General features: G+C 44.7%; 1 protein-coding gene across 1 annotated transcript in view; it reads left to right on the top strand.

The window, feature by feature from the left end:
- LOC116995643 (cat eye syndrome critical region protein 2-like) overlaps nt 1-18581 on the top strand; it is a 72091-nt gene that overhangs the window by 39297 nt on the left and 14213 nt on the right. Inside the window, exon 2 of the mRNA XM_033058499.1 lies at nt 7993-8087. Coding sequence (XP_032914390.1) covers nt 7993-8087 — 95 coding nt within the window. The remainder of the gene's footprint in view (nt 1-7992; nt 8088-18581) is intronic.

Below are 18581 nucleotides of genomic sequence, written 5' to 3'. Positions count from 1 at the left end.
GGACAGGTTTTGTGGGGAGGGTGCAAACCAGCTGCACAGCTTGAATGCCCTGATGCCTCAGGAGTGCCTGATAGCAGGGAGTAAATCCCCCAAGAGTAGCGCATGAACTACAACAGTGGGTGTTGCTTAGATAGACCAGTCCAGCTGTATCAAAAACAGTGAAAATTCCCATTAAAAAAATTGTTTTTCCAATAAATTTTGAATTCCTTGCAGAAACTTCAGCCGAGCAATCCATTCCAGATTTTGGCACTCATCCTTCCCCTTCCCAGTGCTCATGCTGAGCAGATGAGTGCAATGGCCAGACCTAAAATGAAGAGCATCTACAGTCTGATCTCATCCTCCCTTGCTGCCTTTGGCTGGAGAGGAGGAGGAGCTTTGAAATCGGATTATTACCTCGAGCCTCTTGGCTTTGGAGCTACAGACTGTTCCCCACGTTTCCAATGGGCTTAAAAGCTTAGCAGAACTCCCACTAGGTACCCAGGAAGCCTCTTACCACAGGAGATGGTGACATGGCAGGATCAGCTGTTCTTTATTTATCGTGCAGCTGAATTGTCTGGGGAGGGACCATGGCTAACCCAGTGGTGCTGTTTCCAGAAACAATGTCAAAACAGGTAGAACTAATGCTGTTTCCCACCAACAGGGCTGTGCTCACCCAAAGTGCTGTGTAAAACACATGCTAAAATTTTTAGTCTTTAACTTCTGGTAGTACTTAGCCCATCAATGGGAATGGTAATCCAGCATATGTGGAGAGAAAGAGTTTGGTGTTGTTTTGGTTGGGTTTACCAGCGAGGTACTGCTGGCATAGGACTGCAAGAGCTTAGTGATATATAATCAGTACAATATTTTGGGTTAGTTTCAGAATGGTTCCAGTCTCTAGGTGTCTGCTCACCAATTTCCTCACCCTGTCTTCCCAGAAAATAAAACAAAAAAAGAAACCAAAACCAAAATCCTAAACCACTGCAGTCTGTGAGTAGTTTAATGGTCAGAATACTTCTGATACTCCATACAGCTACTAGGAGAGGGCCTTTCTAGGAGATAATAAATGATTTCTTTTCTGTCTGAGGGTGAGGCAAACAGGATGCAATTCAAACAGACTGTGTTTCCTCTCACATTGTTGTGTTTGGAGGCTATTTTCAGCTGGAGGAGATGAACTTGTGGCTTGGGCAACAGTAGTCAGTCACTTTGGGATGGGGTGGGAGGAGGGCAGTGCTTTGTTTTGTTTTGTTTTTTCTTTTTAAGACCACAGTGCCAATACTTTTCCCATAAAGGCATAGAACCTGATTAGAAATTTAAGCAGACTGGTGATAGGCTTGTTTTTCTTATTTGCCCTTCAGAGGCCTCTTGGAAGTCTTCCACGGGGTCTGCAAGAGGTCTGCAAACCAAAGGCTGGAGGTTCTGCTGAGCCTGAAATTTGCTGTGCAGCCAGCTCAGTGCCCAGCGTGATGCTTGCCCCTCTGCCAGCATAACTGGCTTATGGTAAATGGCATAGATTATGTGCACTAAAGGAAGAGGGGATTATTCTGAAAGGGAGAAATTATCCTTTGCAGGGAAATAGCACGATCTCCAAAGGCTTTGGCTGCTCATAAATCTGCAGAAAAAGGAAGATGATGGCAGTGGCATCAAGTGTCAGCCCCAGCACTGAGTGAAGCATACCTATGGTGTGGGTGCTGGGGCTTGTGTCAGCTGGGCTGTCTGTGACATTGCTCTGCATGGGGGTGTGTGCCCCGCCAGGTGCTACAAGGCTTTACTGAATGTTCTTGAAATGTTTTGGTGCACTGGGATGGCAACTGCTTTAGAGGCATAAGGTACTAGTACCTAACTGCTAAACAGAAAGTAATCACTTGTTCCTTCAGAGCTTCAGATGCACTCTGTCCACCTGAAAGGGTTCTTTGCCAGAGGCAAGAAATGGAAGGAGGAGCAGTTTTACATCTTTAAAGTGATGACACTGCATGCATTCATAACAAATGTAGTTCTGAAATCACTTGCACTGCAGGCAAGATAAGCTAGGAGGAGAAGAAAGCATTATTAGCACTGGTACGTGGCTATGGGGCATGAGGGAGACTGGACTGATCAGTCTGAGATCTCTTTTCAGTACAGTTTAGCCACCCAGTGTGAGCTGCTTGTTTGTATTACACAGCAATGAAAAATTCCACTTGGAGAGCAAAGAGCATCTGCTGTGCAAATAGGGGAGGGTCCCTGTCCCAAGGGAGGGATCAGGCAGCAGGTTAATGTGGATGGAGAACTCCAACTGTTCTGGTAAGCGGGATGGGTGCTACATAGAGAGCATGTTGGTCTCAGAGTTGGAAGCTTCCTGATAGAGGGGTTAAAGGAAGACAAAATATAAGTTTGCCTATAAACCAAGTCTGGACAATTCCAGCCTGACCAAAATGTCCACTGGCTGAGCAAACAGTTTGCATTTACAAACCTACTGAGGCTGAGCTGAGCAGAATTCAGTGCCTGTTGCACCCCTTTCATAGCTGGAGGAGAGGGTGGCTGATGTTACCCCTTGTGCTGGTGGCACTGGCGGGAGCGTGGGGGATTTGTTCTTTGCAGACAGCCATAATGTGGAGGCAAAATGACAAATTCTCTCTGCCTTTCTGTTTATAGCCCATCTCCCTCATACAAAGCTGTCATCTCACACCTCTGCCTAGCTCTGGAGTAACATTATGCTCCCATTTTACAACGTGTTCCAAATAGCCTTCAAAGTGTGCTTTCAGAAAGTCGAGGAAGGTAGACATTTCAGAATGCACTGGCAGACATTAAGGGGGAACCTGAAGAAACAGGAAAAGGGAATACCTTTTCTGCTCTTTCTTTATCCTCCTCCCCAAATGATAGTTCCCTCCTGACAGGACAGCTTTTTTCCTCCCTTAGGTATTTGCGGTTCTTCCCTTTACCTCACACACACCAGAAGGGAAGCTCAGGGAGGAGCTGGGACCACTGTGGTGATGGGTGTCATTAATCTCTTCACCTGACTCCCCAAACCTACTGTAGAAGGCCAGCTTGGCTCCCTCTGAGCTTGGGGGCCTGAGGGTGAGGTGAAGATGATGATGCTTCTGTGAGGCAGCTGCTGATTTCATCCCCACTGCCAGGAGCACAGGGAGGGCATTTAGCACCCATTTTCCTTGCTGTGGAAAGGCAGAGTGAAGAGATTGGGAATCCTTTTAGCTTAGGAAATCTTAAAGCTATGGAAAATCATAGAGACGGCAGCATGCAGGCTCTTGCAGGACTGTGGGGGAGGTGGAAGAGGTGCATCCAGCTGCAGGCTTGGAAAGCTCATAGTGTTTCCAACAGCCACTTAAAATTAAGATGGCATGTCTGGGAGACTCCTTCAGGATCAGGAGCCGTAACTTCTTTCTGAATTTTTGGCACGCAGCTAAATCCACTGCTGTTTGCCCTTGTAGGTTACCATGGCCCTAGGAACTCCCCTAAAGCCCTTCAGTGCTCTCCTGGCTTGTCACGCAGAGCACTCTCAGTAGGCTTCATATTTTGGAAACTATTTCCATATGATGGCAGGAGTCCCAAGCAGGGAGATGGTGGCACTGGGATGTAGGCAGTGTGCTGATTGTGGGCTTGGTTCTCTCAGGCATTCTGAGAGGGTGCAAGGGGCTGAGCACACTGACTTCAAACCAGCAGGGATAAATGGTGCTTCTTGAAAGCATTTCAGGCCTGCAGTTGACTTCGCGTTTTCCTGCCCAATCCCAGTACCCATTGGCATGAGTTTGCCCAACTTTTGCCCAGATACCTGTTGTCATGAATTATCTGTGAGGGGAAAAGAACATCCTGCCTTGACTCAGTGACAGCATTGAAATTTCAGAACGTGGGTTGGGGCTGGCTCAGCATGTCCCGCTGGTAGCTTTTGGTGATCTCCTAAAGCCACTGCAAAAGCCTGTTGAGTCACTTTGGAGCATTGCAATGGAAAGCTGATAACAGCAGTGGTATGGAAATAGAGCTGAAGGGATTGAGGTTTTTAAACTGATGGCTAACTTGGACAAGACTTAGCTGTGCTTAAACTCATTATGTCCATCACATTCAGTTATAGGTGATTCAGCTCCAGCGCAGAAGAAACCTTTGAACTTGTACCTCAGCACCCAGCCTGCTCACATGGGGCTCTGTCTGGAGGAGCCTGTCTATCGAAGTGCAGGTTTGTGAGGCTGCCCTCTGCCCAGCCAGCTTGCTGGAGCAGGAGCTGCAGGCTGGCTGGCTGCTTTCCACAGCTCAAAAAGCAGCACGTGCAGCGGCCCCGTGGTCACCCCACGCTGGCTTGTGACAGTGGCGTCACTGTTGTGGACTCATTTGTTTACTTCCATCGGGAAGGCTGGCTGTCCTCCCTCTCAAAAATGCGAGCAGATATCAAAAAGGCATCCCGAGCACCGTTTGTTTCAGACCCCCAGCCGGTAGGGTTAGCCATCCCTGCCCAGCTGCTGGCTGTGGGGCAGCAGGAGTGGGGTGCCAGCCCTTCTGCCCCAGCCCTCCCTGCCAGGGTGTGGGGTGGGATGGGTTGGTGCCCCTTGCCTGCCCTGCTAGCCCTGCTTTGGGTCAGCACTCCTCCTGGGAGAGGTGACCACCCTGGCTTCCAGCCTTGCGCTGGCTGTTGCCTCTTCCCCAACAATCCTTGCCTGACTCAGGGGGGATTTAGTAGCGGGCTGGGGGGAGGGAAAGACGTTAAACAGGCTTTTCCCTAATGAGGTGTGACGCCAGCTGGAGAGGGGGAGAATCCTGCTTTTCTCCTGTCTGTTGCTCTCCTCAGCTAGAGGAGGAGGAGATATGTGTCCCCCCCTTTTCCTCTGCTGATTTGCTGCCTCTTCTGTTTCCTTTCTGTGCTGTCCCCAAAGCGTTTTGGCAAGGTTCAGATTTCTGTGCTCACAGCTCAGTGCTCAAAGAGAAAAGGGGAAAAACAAAAGGATTGGAGGCGTGGGGAGGATGGTGGCGGGGAGGAAGCTGAGCCACTTGTCCTGGCCAGGCTGGAGGAGTGTGGGGATGGGTGGCTTGGGCAGGGTTTGCCCTTAGGACCGGGGAGGTTTTAGTGGCTTCTTTCTCCTGAGAGTCCCATGCATCCCTTTATCTATCTCTGTTTAGATATGCTGCTCGAGCAGGGTGCTGCTTTGCTATCCCTTGTTGGAGGAGAGGGCTGGAAACATCCTCCTGCAAAATGTGGGCTGAAGCATTAGGTGAAAACCTGAAGGGGGATACTAACTCTTTGTTCCTGTCCCTGAGATGTTAAGATTTGCATCACATCCTCCTAGTGTGTCTTGTTGTTCCCACAACTCTCTTGGGTGTTTTTGGACAGGAAGCTGGAGAATCCAGTGGGATAGGAAACTGTGACATTCAGAAAAACAGGGCAAGTGGACCTAGCCCTGGGTTCAAGCCCCGTGTTCATTCATCAGGTTCCTCTCACTGCTCTTACCCTTGTGTCACAAGCAGCAGTATTTAAAACATAGGACAATGTCAGTATCATTTTTCCAAGACAAATCGTCACAGTAATCTGTGGACTGTGCCTTGGCCGTAATGTTCTGGCACTGAGTGTTGGCAGGGAGCAGAGGATCAGGACGGGCTCCAGGAAGCACCCATGGGATGGACCTTCACTGGCCCCATGCTCTGTGTGTGCTGATCCATCTTGGCTTGTTCCAGAGCCCCTGAACCCAGCACTGGGACTCTGCACCCAGCCCCATGCTGGTCTGCATGCCCACAGCCCCCTTTATCCAGTGGCTGTGGGGTCCATTTGGGTTTGGGTTGAGTCCCCAAAATTGCTGCTACACCTGCCATGGAGGCAAGGACAAGCACCACCCTTCTGGAAGGGAGAAAGCAGCAGGAGAAGGGCAAGGAGGACAGCCCATCCAGGTGTTTTAGACCCTGTCGAGTGCCCTAGGAATGTCCCCCTGCTCCTGGGGTGACCTGCCAAAAATGTAAAGGTTGTTCTCCTGGCCTGGAAAACAATGGCTGCAGATTGTTGGCTGCAGATAGGGGCTGTCTGAGGCAATGGTGGCCACTGCTCAAGGAGTGTTAGTCAAGCAGGCTGAAAAGGCTCACAGGAAGCAGTTTAAATATTCCTTCTTACAAAAGCCTGTCACATCCTAGCAGGGGCAGACTGCTGACTGACAGCTTTAATGAACAAGTGGATGTGGATGGGGGAGAGGCTGAATGCAGGGAGGCATCCTGGAGACTTACTTTCCATCATCCTGGGTTCTAACATGTCATTTTTCACAAGCTGCAAGTTTATTGTGGTAATGTGGTAACACACCTGGGATGGTTTAACATTTCACATGCTTTAGGTCCTCTCTGCTCCCTTCTCCCCAGGGATATTTATAGAAGGCATATGTCCACTAAAATATTTTACAAATAAAGTAAGTCAACACCTCTAAAATACTGGCCACTTACCAAGTGGTAAGTAGGGCCAGGAGCTAGGCTCAGTCCTTGTGGGTCCCTTCCAACTCAGGACATCCTATGATTATAAGCAAATTCACTCAGTAATTACTATTTATATAGTGTGATTACTATTTGTACAACAATAATACCAAAGGGCTGACAAGCAGCAACTGCAGTGTTTATATTAAGTTGTCATTAAGCAGGGTGCTCATATAGAGGCAGAGAACAGAGATTCCTGGTACTTTCCCTATCTCTTTGGCTGCACCCTGCCTTTTCCTTACCTCCAGTTTCCACATATAATAGATGTGTTTAGTACATTTTTCACAGGGCAGGTGTCAGGCTTCTGCTCCTGAAGCACTTTGCATGTTGCACAAGAGGTAAATAAGAGCAGTGTTGGTAATGAAAATATGCCATTAATAAATTTCCAATAAAAACCTACAAGCAGCATTTAAGCTGCAATCTGTTATCAATAATTTATTACTGCAGTTACTGCGGTCTAATAAAAAAAGCACTTTCTCTTCTTTATTGAGTAAGTGCCAAAACGTTTATCCTTTATTCTCTGGCCATTAACCTTTATTCTGTAGCCATTAGCTTAGCTATTTGTGTAACAGTCTGTTGAGTAACATTCAAGTAGGAATTTGTATTCAATCCATTATTTACTCTGAAACCCAAAAAGAATAGCTTCTTATGCTTATATTGTTTATCCATATTAAATCTTGTTAAATGCTGTATGCCAGTGATGATAAGTCTTATAGAAAGTAGATTTTCCTTACTGTGAATTATTTTCTGGCATACAAATGAAACTGTAATTAACCAAGTAATATTTGGAAAACAAAGCTTGAAACTTCTAGCTGAAAAAAAATTTCTCACAATATGTGCAAAATTTATAATAACTAAATTTCAGGGGCTTATCCTTTTTGTGGATCAGTTTCTGCCTTGCATCTTTGTGAACTCCACTGTGCTAGAATAAGCTGTGATATTCTCCAGTGAGGATTGAGATTTTGGGTCACCAAGTCTGACATCCCTCCATCCTTTCTCTCTTACAGGAATTGGGGAAAAAAGGAACCCAATGGGAAATAAATTAAATAATCAAAATGCCTGCTTTTCTTTTAGGCATTTTCTTGCTGGCTTTCAGCCATTTCTGGCAATCCATCTGAAACTGTTGCTTCTGAGTTGTAAGTGGCTTTTAGGGCCCTGCTTTCTGAGCACATCTTTTAAATTGAGCTCACCAGCCTTAGTGAGTGGAGGTAAAGCAGGAGGAGGAAACTGTTGATTCCTGTCCATCAGGTGAGCATGGGAGAAATAATGCCTTTCTTATTAGGCTGTAGTGCATCGCAACCTCACTGAACCCTCTTTTTCTGCATGCAGACAAAAGCATCAGTCTTATGGCTGGGGAGTGACATTCAGTAAAAGCCTTTCAAGGTCTTCGCATAAACTGTTGCAATGAAGAGGTGGTATAAGCAGTATTTTTAATGATGAGGAAGGTCAGTTTACCCATGTATGTTCTGCTGCTGTGCACGTACGTGAGGCTATTGGGGTCTTTTTGGTCCTGATGAGCTAGCAGGAAATCCTATGGAATTAGTTTAATGGTTGGATTTTCTTTTTCCCCCTCTCCTTTCTGCTCATTAGGAACTGGAAGCTGCTCTTCACGGGGATGATGTGGAGTTTATCAGCGACCTGATCGCTTGCCTTCTTCAAGGTTGTTACCAGCGCAGAGACATCACGTGAGTAACCTGGCTCTGTGGCTCAAGCACTTTGCAAGGGGAGCTAATTAACACGGTGGCAGGGATGTTTCACGGCTTTGGAGTGATGACATGGCCCTGATCAGCAGCCACCAGCAATCAGGCCAGATGCTTCGCAGAGTGGAAGGGAATTCCAGTTCTCTTGGGTTGAGTTGTAGGCTTTTAATTGTACAGACCCGTTAAGCAAACTCCTTTGTTCATATGCCGTGCAAAACCGTGTTTGATGCTCTGCTGTAGGACACAGTGAGCATTCACATCTGCTGTTATGCTCTGCACTCTGTTTGGTCAAATTAGTGATATTAAGTCATCACATATGTTTTCCACATTTGTATGTATCGCATAGCATGGAACTTGCTGCTCTGCACACACCTCACTTGCATGAAAGATCCCATTGCTTTACACAGGGAAAATTATGATTATTTTCTTAGAAATAAAAGGAGTATTGTAATCACTTCAGCTGCAGGATGTTGGAAAGTGATTTGACATGTTCTCTTGAAGTTTTGACATCCAGAGACGCTTTGCTAGTGTCCACTAAAGCAACCTCCAAAATGGAGACATCTGCAGAACATCATTCTTTAGAGGACTGCCACCCGCACAGCAAAATGTGCTTCCAGTGATAGCAAAGGCTTGTTGCAGTGTGTTTTATTTGTTCTTTTGTGCATCATGTTAATAGCAAAGTGTAATTGTGGGGACAAAGACAGCTTGGCAACACATGCAGTTGCTTGGAAGCAATCCTGCTCCCTAAGATCTCCCTGTTGTGGAGAGGCTTAGGCCTTAGGTACACAAGCATAACCACAGGTGCTTGCATTGAAAGCTCTATTTCTTATTATCTGATTATGTTCAACAAAATTTATACAGTTTATTTATATATACACGTGCCACTTAATTAAGTTTTCTGTCATTGCTGCATAGATATTCAACATGAGTGGGTATCAGGACCTGAACCAGGCAGATGCACTGCATTTACTATCTGAGTGTGAGAAGATTGACTGTGAAGGGTCTGCAGTCATGTGTATCTTCATCAAAATAGCCACAGAACAATATATACCTGCTTGTAAACATGCAGCAAGTTTATTTCTTCATACCTAAGCCATCAGAAAGTAGTGGATAAAGTGTTTTGCCCACCTGAACAGCTTACCCTCGTAGCAGCAGCAGCAGATTTGTCTTTGATAAAATTAATGAATTCCACCTTGTCAGGCTCTCCAAAACTCTCCAGATCTAAGTGTCCACTTAGTGATTGCACTGTGTAATTGTCTCCCCATTTGCAGCTCTTTGGACTAGGAAAATTCAGGGATGAATCATGGGTGAGACCTTGAACTCTAGCAAGTTGTCTGTCTGTCACCCTAATACACAAACAAACAAAACACACACCCAAACAGTCGTGCTGGGGAAAGCCTGAGGTGCCTGAAGGAGAAACCAGCTGCATCATTTCTGCAGCCTCATGTAGAAGGGGGTTACCTCGTGGGCATATGGATAATGAGAAAAGAAAATTCTGCAGAGGAGATGGGGAAGAGAGCACAACAGGAGCAGTGCAGTGGGAATGGCTGAAGGGATATGTCAGGAAAACTGCCTGAAACTGCTGGGATGTTAGGGAGGTGAGCTCTGAAGCACTGTGGAGGAAGCAATGGGGAAGGCTACCTGGAAACAAGAGGGAAAGATGCTGTATGCAGAGGGATGTCTTGAAGGAAGAAGCATTAAGATGTAATCTAAATATGAAAATCTGTTGATAAATAAAAGAGATACCACACTGTTTTTTTTTTTTAAGTGCCCAGCAGACAAAGCCATGCAAATGTAAGAGGCAGGATCTGTGTGAAGTTTAGAATTGGCTTTACACAGTGGCCCAGGACTCTGCACTCTCTGCTGCAGACAGATCAAAGGTATCTGTCTTGGGAGGAAAAATGAGCCATGCCACAGATCATTTTGGTGGTGTTACTGCAGCATGTCTCCAGTCCTGCATCCTCGTGCTGAGGCTGTGAGCTGTTCATATCAAGGCTGTAAACTTTTGCTCCCTGTTGCACCTCCGAGAGAAAGGCAGGAGCTTGTTCTGCTGCTTATTCTTGGGCTGGGGCAGCTCGAGCACGAGATGCTTCATAAAACCTCAGTTTGCCTACCTCTCTGAGGGGTTCTGAGCTTTCATTAGCTTTGTATCGAGTCTTACATCTCTGATGGGCAAAATGTTATCTGCTATGCTTTCTCACAGTCTGCCTGGGAGCAGCTTGCTGTTCTTGTCACATCTGTTTTGACGGTGTGCAGGACATGGTCTGCCTGGCTTTAATCATGCATCATACAGGGGTATAAAACTGTCACATGCCTTTGCTAATTATAATGTGCTCTGAAGTAATTTTGGAAGTGGCTGAGAGCCGTTCTAGTGCTCAATTTAACATGCTGTAGTTTGATTTGCTTCTCATTCTTTGGGGAAAAAAAAAAAGATGTTAATACTTTTGTAGGCTTTTATGATCCTTGGTTTTGAAGTAGAACAACTTTGCCTTGATTTAGATATTATTTGTGACAGACTTTTTTAACAAAAAAAGAGTCATATAAGAGGGATTGCTTTTAACCCTGCTTTGTGGCTAAGGAGCATTGTCTGGAATGTAAGACTTTCTTTGAGTTAAGGATATCTGTGTTTTACTACAGAGACTACTTAATGGGATGCTATGTGATCTTCTCCAAAATCTTATTCATAACCTATCATCATTGTTAGGAACACTCCACTGACCTTCTTCTTACTGTGTTAAGTGCTGTAGAAGTACTGGAACAAAAAACAGTTGCCTGCATTTCTGCATCTTCAGCAATGACCCTGTAGCTGTCCTTGCCTAGCACCAGGTAGTTTGAGCACTTGGCCAGGACAGTTTCTCCTCTGCTTTCCTATTTTTACTCTGAGCCAAAATACTTGTGTGTCATGATCTGTGGCTTTTGTTGTTTTATAAATACCCCTCATAGCATCCATATACCATCTGTACCATCTGTGAGTAACTACTAAGGGTGCAATAAGTACCTAAGGCATGCTTTGGTTTGATGTCAGTGAGATTGCCCACAGGTTTTTTCCTGCTCCCAGCTTTTTTTGTACAGGTCTTAAAGTGTCTATGTTTCCTTTTAATTACTTTGAAAGGCAAATGCCCAGAAAAACTCTTATTAGAATTTGGGGGTTGCAAAAAACTAAATAAAAACTAAGCAGTTTGAAAAATCCTGCTGCTTGCTTCAGATTCTCTCTGATATAAATTGGGTAGCTGCATAGTCCCTAGGGGCTGCCACTTTAATTCCAGCAGGAAATGTGACTTGATGACTTGTATGAAGACAGGAAGATCAGAGCTTCAGCTAACGGCAGTGGCCACAGCAGGAGCCTTCTGCAGCTGTTTCTAAGTAAGAAGTGATGGTGTGACATGGATGTGTACACTCAACTAAAATATTCCAGAAAAGCTCCCACAGCTCAGCTTTTCTTTGGGTGAAACTCATTCTTCAATGTTCTGTTACTGTACTTTTGCTGTTTGTTCTAATGTGATGGCATAAAAAGTTTCAGTGACTATATCATATTTCTTATTGGGAGGCATTTTGTATGCTGCTACTTTTTCTCAAAAAAACATCTTTGCTGCTTTTTCTTATGTTTGGTTTTTTAACATGCACAAAAGCCAGAATGTGAGGAGGGAGAAAAACAATATCTCTTGCTTTTTTTTCTTTTTTTTCCCTGTGCCCCATGAGGTTCTTTTCTTTTTTTACACCTCAGGGGATTGGTCCCTCACTAAAGCTGAAAACTCTCTTAGTGACTTCTGTGCCACCAGAGGGGATTTGCTTCCTTAGGAACCTCAGCTGTGTTTTTCTAGTTATTTCTTCCCTAATGCATTGGAATTTTTTTCTTCCCAAGGGGATCATTGGTTTTGCACCCACCTTAAGCTCTTTTGGGATCCCTAAACTATCCTTGGAGTTTTTGGCTTGTAGTTTGCACCTACAAAGGTGCAAAGCTACAGGTTTATTCTAATAGGGATAATAGGATATTCCTTAACATATCTTCTCCACAATTGTTTAAATTATTTTTTTCCTATCCTTAGCAGTGGCATTGAGAAACACTCCCAGTATGGCATCTGAAGAGCTGTATTTGCTACTTGCTGAGTTGCCAGTCAAGAACGCTGTGTCTATTCTGTGTATTTTTTAGCACTTGTTCTGTAATCACTTATTTGAGCTTTCCTCAAAAGGAGAGAGATAATCTGAAATCTTCTACCTGCTGAGGAACAATGCCTTTTTCTGAAGACTGTGTTTAATAGCTCTGGATATTTTGCTTCTTCCTTCTGCTTTGTCACTTTTGTCCAACCTTGTCCTTTATTCTGTGTGTCCTTACAGGTACTTTGGGGGGTTACCCCAGCTCTTACATTTTGATAAAAGAGATCTCAGTAGAATGCTTAACAACTTGAAATCACCCTTGTACGTATGCCTACATGAGCTGTGTCCTTCCAGAGCTGCTGTTTGTCAGTCTGGTCTAGGGGATAAGAGTGGTAGTTCCACAGGAATAGCTGGCAAACCAGTGCTGAGATTTCAGTCTTGTGGATACTGTGTGAGCTAGGCTGTGAGAAGAGCTAAGCCAAGGTACTAAGACTGAATGAATTCACCCCTTCAGCCCATGCCATAACCTCTGGGGCAGCCAGCCTAAGCTCAGTCACAGCAGACCTGGTGCCCACCACTTCTGAGAAGAGTTTTAACAGCTAACTCTTGTAGTTGTGCTGGTGACCTTGGTTACAAGAGCTGCTTCCGTGGCACCTCACTAACTCAGAATCATATTAATGAATGCCAAGTGAATATCAACAAGATCAGCATTATTTACAGTCTGACTTTTAACGAGGGCTGCCTTGCATACATCATGTATATTGGTGGATGGCCTCTGGAATCAGCCTGGTATCGTCAGCACAGGAGATACTGTGAGGGAGCAAGGGAGATGAAGTGGCTACATTGCTCATCTTGCATCTAATTTTAATATTTATTATAGTAATAGCCAAGCCATGCAAGGTGAGCCTTTTAAAGGGTAAAACATTAAAATGAAGCAGCTGGCAGGTGTTGGCAAAGGAAGGATGAGATTACAGCAGTAAAATAACACGGTCATTCAGAGATTAATGAGAAGCATAGTGGAATAAAATTATAGAGTTGAAATATAACTAAAGCTAAGTAAATGTCTTTGATTCTCAGATGGATAAAATGAATCTTTAAAGAAGAATTTGAAGAAAAGTTGGTAGCATGTTCTGGAAGTGCTATTCCGTAGATGTGGTGGAGAATAAGGACTGGAAACAGTGGAAGAAAAAGAGGAAAAGCTGTGCTGTTATTGTCAGGGCAGATGGATGAGAGACAAACAGATTGGATTGCTGGGGAGAGGGAGTTATGCAAAACATTGACAGGGAGAAATAGGTGGCTAAACTTCAAAGGAGGAGCTGAGAACAGTCAGCAAAGGGTCTTGGAGACTGCAGTGATGTCATCATGCCAGTGTCAGTGCATGAAATATGAAAGGGACAGCTGTATTTATAACTTCTGGATGTTGCAAACCAAGTACTCTGGAGAGGAGGAAGAAAAAAAGGCAATGATGAAAAGAGAAACTGAGAAGGCAAGTCAAAATATCTTCTCCTTTCAAGGAAGAAGGCAAAGAACTGTGCAGGGAGACAGATGGGGCGTGGAAGTTCACCCAGTGTGAAACCTTTGCCCTCACTTTTGAGGCTTGCAGTGATGCTCCAAAACCCTGGTGCAGGATTTTTGCCCCAGCATAGTTGGTTTCCCAGAGCCCTTCCCGGCACCTCATCCAAGTTTAGAAAACAATGTTTAGCACAAGGTTGAATATTGGAGAAGATCTGAAATAATTTTTTTGGAGACTTTTAGTCTCAGTGGGCTTGATGAACAGCTGGAATAGCTGCTGGCCAGCTGGTAGGCCACTGTGATAATGTGGTGTGTCATGTCAGTCTCTGTTCTAAGTCATCTGTGCTTTTACTTTTTCTCCCATTTTACTTTTGATCCTTCCTTAGTTTCTTTCTGGCTCAACCAATATAGTGGTTTAAACTTAGTAGAAAAGAAAATGAAATACCTGTTCTGAAACAAATCCCAAAAGGGACTTCTTTAAGACTTATTTATCTGTAAAAACTTGGGTTTATCCATGGTCTCTAGAAACTTATAATGTGTGGGGCTGGTTCTAAGAAATTAATTTGCTGAGTGTATTTGCTTCAAGGCAACCCCATGCTAGGTATTTTGTGCCTCACTGGGGACTCTTTTCTCTGACATTAAATGTATTTTTCTATGAGCAGCAAGGCACATAAGGGCTTGTTTCATATGGATTTGTGCTGTAACACAGGCATGTGTCCTATTTCCCCATCATCTTCAAGACAATAACTCCAGCTTCTTCCCCACAGTGCTCATCATCACTGTAATACCCTAAGGTCCTCTCTGCAGCCCCCAAACAATCAGAAGTGCTTATGGCCCAGCAACACTGTTGTCTTTCCTTGTGGCAATGAATTGGGAGCATGCTTTCTGTTGATGGGCACTAGGAATGAATAATGCAGCATTAAGCTGGCTTCACTTGTTCTTCAAGGATCCAGGAATGAATAGTAAGTAATGATCCTCTTCCAGTCTGAATGTGAAGCTGTAAGCCCCATTCCTATTTGCTCCTTCAGAATATAGGAGATGTATTTGGGTCTTTTGTAAGTTAATCAGCTCCAGCTCCCAAGGAGTGTCCCCTCAAAAAGAATCAAATAACAGCAGTAGAAAGAAAGAAAGAAAGAAAGAAGCATGAGGATTAAAAGTGGAAAGTGCATATTGAAGCCTGGCTAGATGCAGGTGAAGGTCATTGATGGGAGAAGCAAATTGTCGTTGCAGAAAAACCAAAGACCTTGCTGTTCAGTCACAAGGTGGAATTTGGGCTGTAGGTACATTCATTTATTCTGGACCATTCAGAGGAATGTGTTCATCCCTCCTGAGACAGAAACTACTATGGCCAGGCCTCTCACTCCCCACCTCTGTTACCCAAATCCCAGCCAGTCACCTTCCCCAAAGAAACTTGTTCATTCCTTTTTGAGCACTCAAATCTCCCTCTTTCTTTTTTTTTTTTTTAAATCTTATCCTATCAAACAACCTGTAACTAGTTCTTGGGTTAGTTAATGGTTCTAACACTGGTTCTTTTTGTTTTCCATTTTGATCCTTCAAGGGATTGCCCTTTGTTATTCAAAGCCAAAGGTGCTTGACACAGGAGCAATGCAGCAGTCCTGGCTGTGTGATCGTTATGCCCATGAGCAATTCCCATCCTCAGTGTCTGATAAGCCTTGGGGAAGAAATGGGAAGAGAAAAGAATGCAGCATTCCGAATTCCTGAGGGGTGCTGGGAGGTATCCATCCACGTGTTCAGGATGTTCACCTGCTGACCAGAGCCTTTCAGATTCAGCATTTCAGCTCCCAGGGGACCCTCCTGCCTTTGACTTTCTTTACAAGGCTGACAAAAATCTGGCTTCCAATCTATCTGTTAGAAAGAAAGGTATTTTGCTTTGCTGAGTTGTTTGCAGAAATGTCCAGGTCAGATGGTTTTGTGTTCAGGCCCAGGAATTTTTTTGAACTCTAGGAACTGCTGTCTTGGATTCACTGTATTGCTCTGTGGAGAACCCAGTTCTTTGTTTTTGGGTTGCATCCAAAAAGTGGCAAAATTTACTGATACTGTAAAGTCTGTTGGTGTCATCCAGCCTGCTGATGTGCCTGTGAAATCTCCAGTTTGGCATCAGCATGGCTTAATCTTATCTTAGTGATATTAAGCTTTACCAGGAGACCAGCTGTGCTCCACAGATCAGAGCATTGTTCCTTCAGTCTTACTCTGCACCTCTGTCTTGTGCACCAGTGCCATTGACATCAGAACCTATCATGAAAACACCTCTTTGCCTTTATCTTCCCATCCTTTAGTTTGTCCTGTGCCTTTAGCACACAGCCTGGTGCTGCCTCTGAGACTCAGGACCTCTCTTCTGCCTCCTGCCATTCTGCCTTGGCCACTGGTTTCTGTCACTCACTTTCTGATCTTGAACACGACAGAACATTTCTCTGTACCTCAGGGTCTTGGGAGACTCTTGTCTCTTGTTCTGAACATGCTCTGAGGGAAAAATTCTTATTCCCAGTGTAGCTGCAGTGGTCGATCTGGATAGGGAAGTGTTGGGCTCCAGCTCTCCTCAGCTCTCCAAACCTATTCACTAGCATGCCAGGAAATTAATTGCTTAATGAAATCCATTTTCCCTGGTCTTCCCCAGCCAAGATCAACGTCATCACATGGCAGGAGATGGCCCACACTTAGACATCTCCCTTGTGTGTCCTTGTAGAATCACAGCTTGACAGCAAAGCTTTTTAGGTGTAATAGGCATTTTCAGTTCTACTGTTAATTTATCATGATGTGATGGTGTGAGATAGCTGCTTCCCTTGGTCCTTTGCACCTCAGACTTAAAATGTGGTAGCATCAGAACTGGAACCACCCTGTTCTAGTGCCTGCTGTGCTTCCCTTGCTGGGGAAAGCTTTTATTATTGATATTCCCTCTTTCTTGGGCTCTCTTGGCTCAACAGATTTCTCAAGGCTGGAAAAGAGGTGACCCTTCTGGAGACACTCGACTTGTCTCCTCTTGGGTTGCTGAATTGTTCAGTGCAACCCCCACTAAAGAAGCAGCAACTTTTCACTTCTTGACAGACATTGGAGCTTTCTTGCCATTCAGACAGGCAGAATGGCTGACCAACCTTCTCACCAGGAGTTTCCTGGAAGTTCCTATGTATTTCCAGATGCACAGTATTTTACAATTTCAGCTACATCTCAAGTAGCTGAGGGCTCTGTTTTTCAAGCCTTCCTCCATGCTGGAGCTGTAATGCAAGTTTCAACATGATGGTTGAAAATGCATGTCAGTGACTGATTACAGAGCTGTTTTCCTCTTGGAGTTTAAAGCTACCCTTGCTGCTTTCATGGGCTGTATATCACATTGAATGCAACTGATTTGTTACTGCACCCTTTGGGTAATGGTTTTGGGTAGTATCCTAAAGATAAAATTGAATGAACTGTGAAGTACAGAGTATCTGTGGGGTTAGTGTGTCAGCAAAGCTGGGCAGGTGTGTTTAAACACAGGTTTGGTATGAACATGGTCACCCTGAATCAAAAACAACAATGCCCATGGAAAATAGCATCATCACTCTTAATTTATTGTATTTATGCAGATGTAATTAAGGGACAAGATGGTTTTTTAAAACTGTCTCAAATTGTCTCTTCTTTCTATGCATTCAAGGTAAATAATGCTTTCTGTTCATCTAACGCTACATTAATTAATGTTTTCACATATATGTATAGCAATATAGTTTGTTCAACTTAGTGATGTTTCAGGATCTTTGAGCAGAATTCTTTTCCCCCTGTTTTAATCCAGTTATCCAACTCATTGATTTTTCATTATTGGTTTTCGCTCAAATTGCAGCATCAGTAGTGGGGGATGGGGTTCCTGCTTCTCTGTCCAAAACCCTGCATGTACTGAGAGCACAAGTCATCCCTTGATGGAGATTGTGCAGAGACTCACTGAGCTGAAGGAGGGGTTGATCTAGCACTGAAAGACAAATAAATTTTATTTTAGTCCCATTAATATTCCCTGAATCTGTCTGGGCAGTGTATGTACCCTCCTGCTCATCCCCTTGACCCCCAGGATTTTCTCTTCCTGTGGTACCATGTACCTTCAATTGTTGTTTGGGGTGTTTCTGGCTGCTCTGGTTTTGTTGTTACTCATATTTCTATTTCTTCCTTTCCCTAATCAAGCAACAAAAACACAAAGCAGCACTTGCTCCCACCTAAAAAAACACATGCAGGCCCCTGCACCCAGCATGCATCTAGTTAATAAGCGTCTTCCTCATCCTCCAAGAACTGCATAATCCACCAGGTTTGGCAAATCCAGCCCCTTTTCCCTCCAATCTTCCACATTTTCACAGCAATCACTTTCTCTTCCCTGGCTCACTTGGCCACGTAGGCTGCTGGTCTCTTGGGATGGGGAGATGGATGCTGGGCATCTGCTCACTCCTTCCTCGTAATTTGGTGGGGAGGGTGAGGGAGAAAACAGCAAGGCACATAAAAGGCAGTGAGGAGCAACTGGGCATAGGTGAAAGAAGGGCCATCAGTGCCTTCAGGTTGTGTTTTCTCCACCTAAAATTACTTTCACCTTCTCACACTGAAGGAGAAACAACAATATGCCTCTTTGTTACCTCCCTGTGCTTGGAGGTGTTAGAGGCAGGGCTGCAGCACTTGTGGCCCCTCCTGCTGATCCTGGGGATGGTGATGAGAACAGAGCAGCCCTGGCTCACAGAAGGGTGCTTGGAGCTCCTGCAAGCAGGGAGACAGAATATGTCAGGACAGTTCAAAGTAACAGGTATGTGTGATTTCTCCTGCCAATGCTGCCTTTCTCTCACACACCTCAATTAAGAGGGGTCACAGAGCACTGATTAGCTGCCTTGGAGTTTTGTGAACATAAAGCAG

Source organism: Catharus ustulatus, chromosome 4, assembly GCF_009819885.2.
Source record: "Catharus ustulatus isolate bCatUst1 chromosome 4, bCatUst1.pri.v2, whole genome shotgun sequence".
Classification (NCBI taxonomy): Eukaryota; Metazoa; Chordata; class Aves; order Passeriformes; family Turdidae; genus Catharus; species Catharus ustulatus.
Note: the sequence above shows the minus strand (reverse complement) of the source record. Positions and strands in the feature narration are given on the sequence as shown.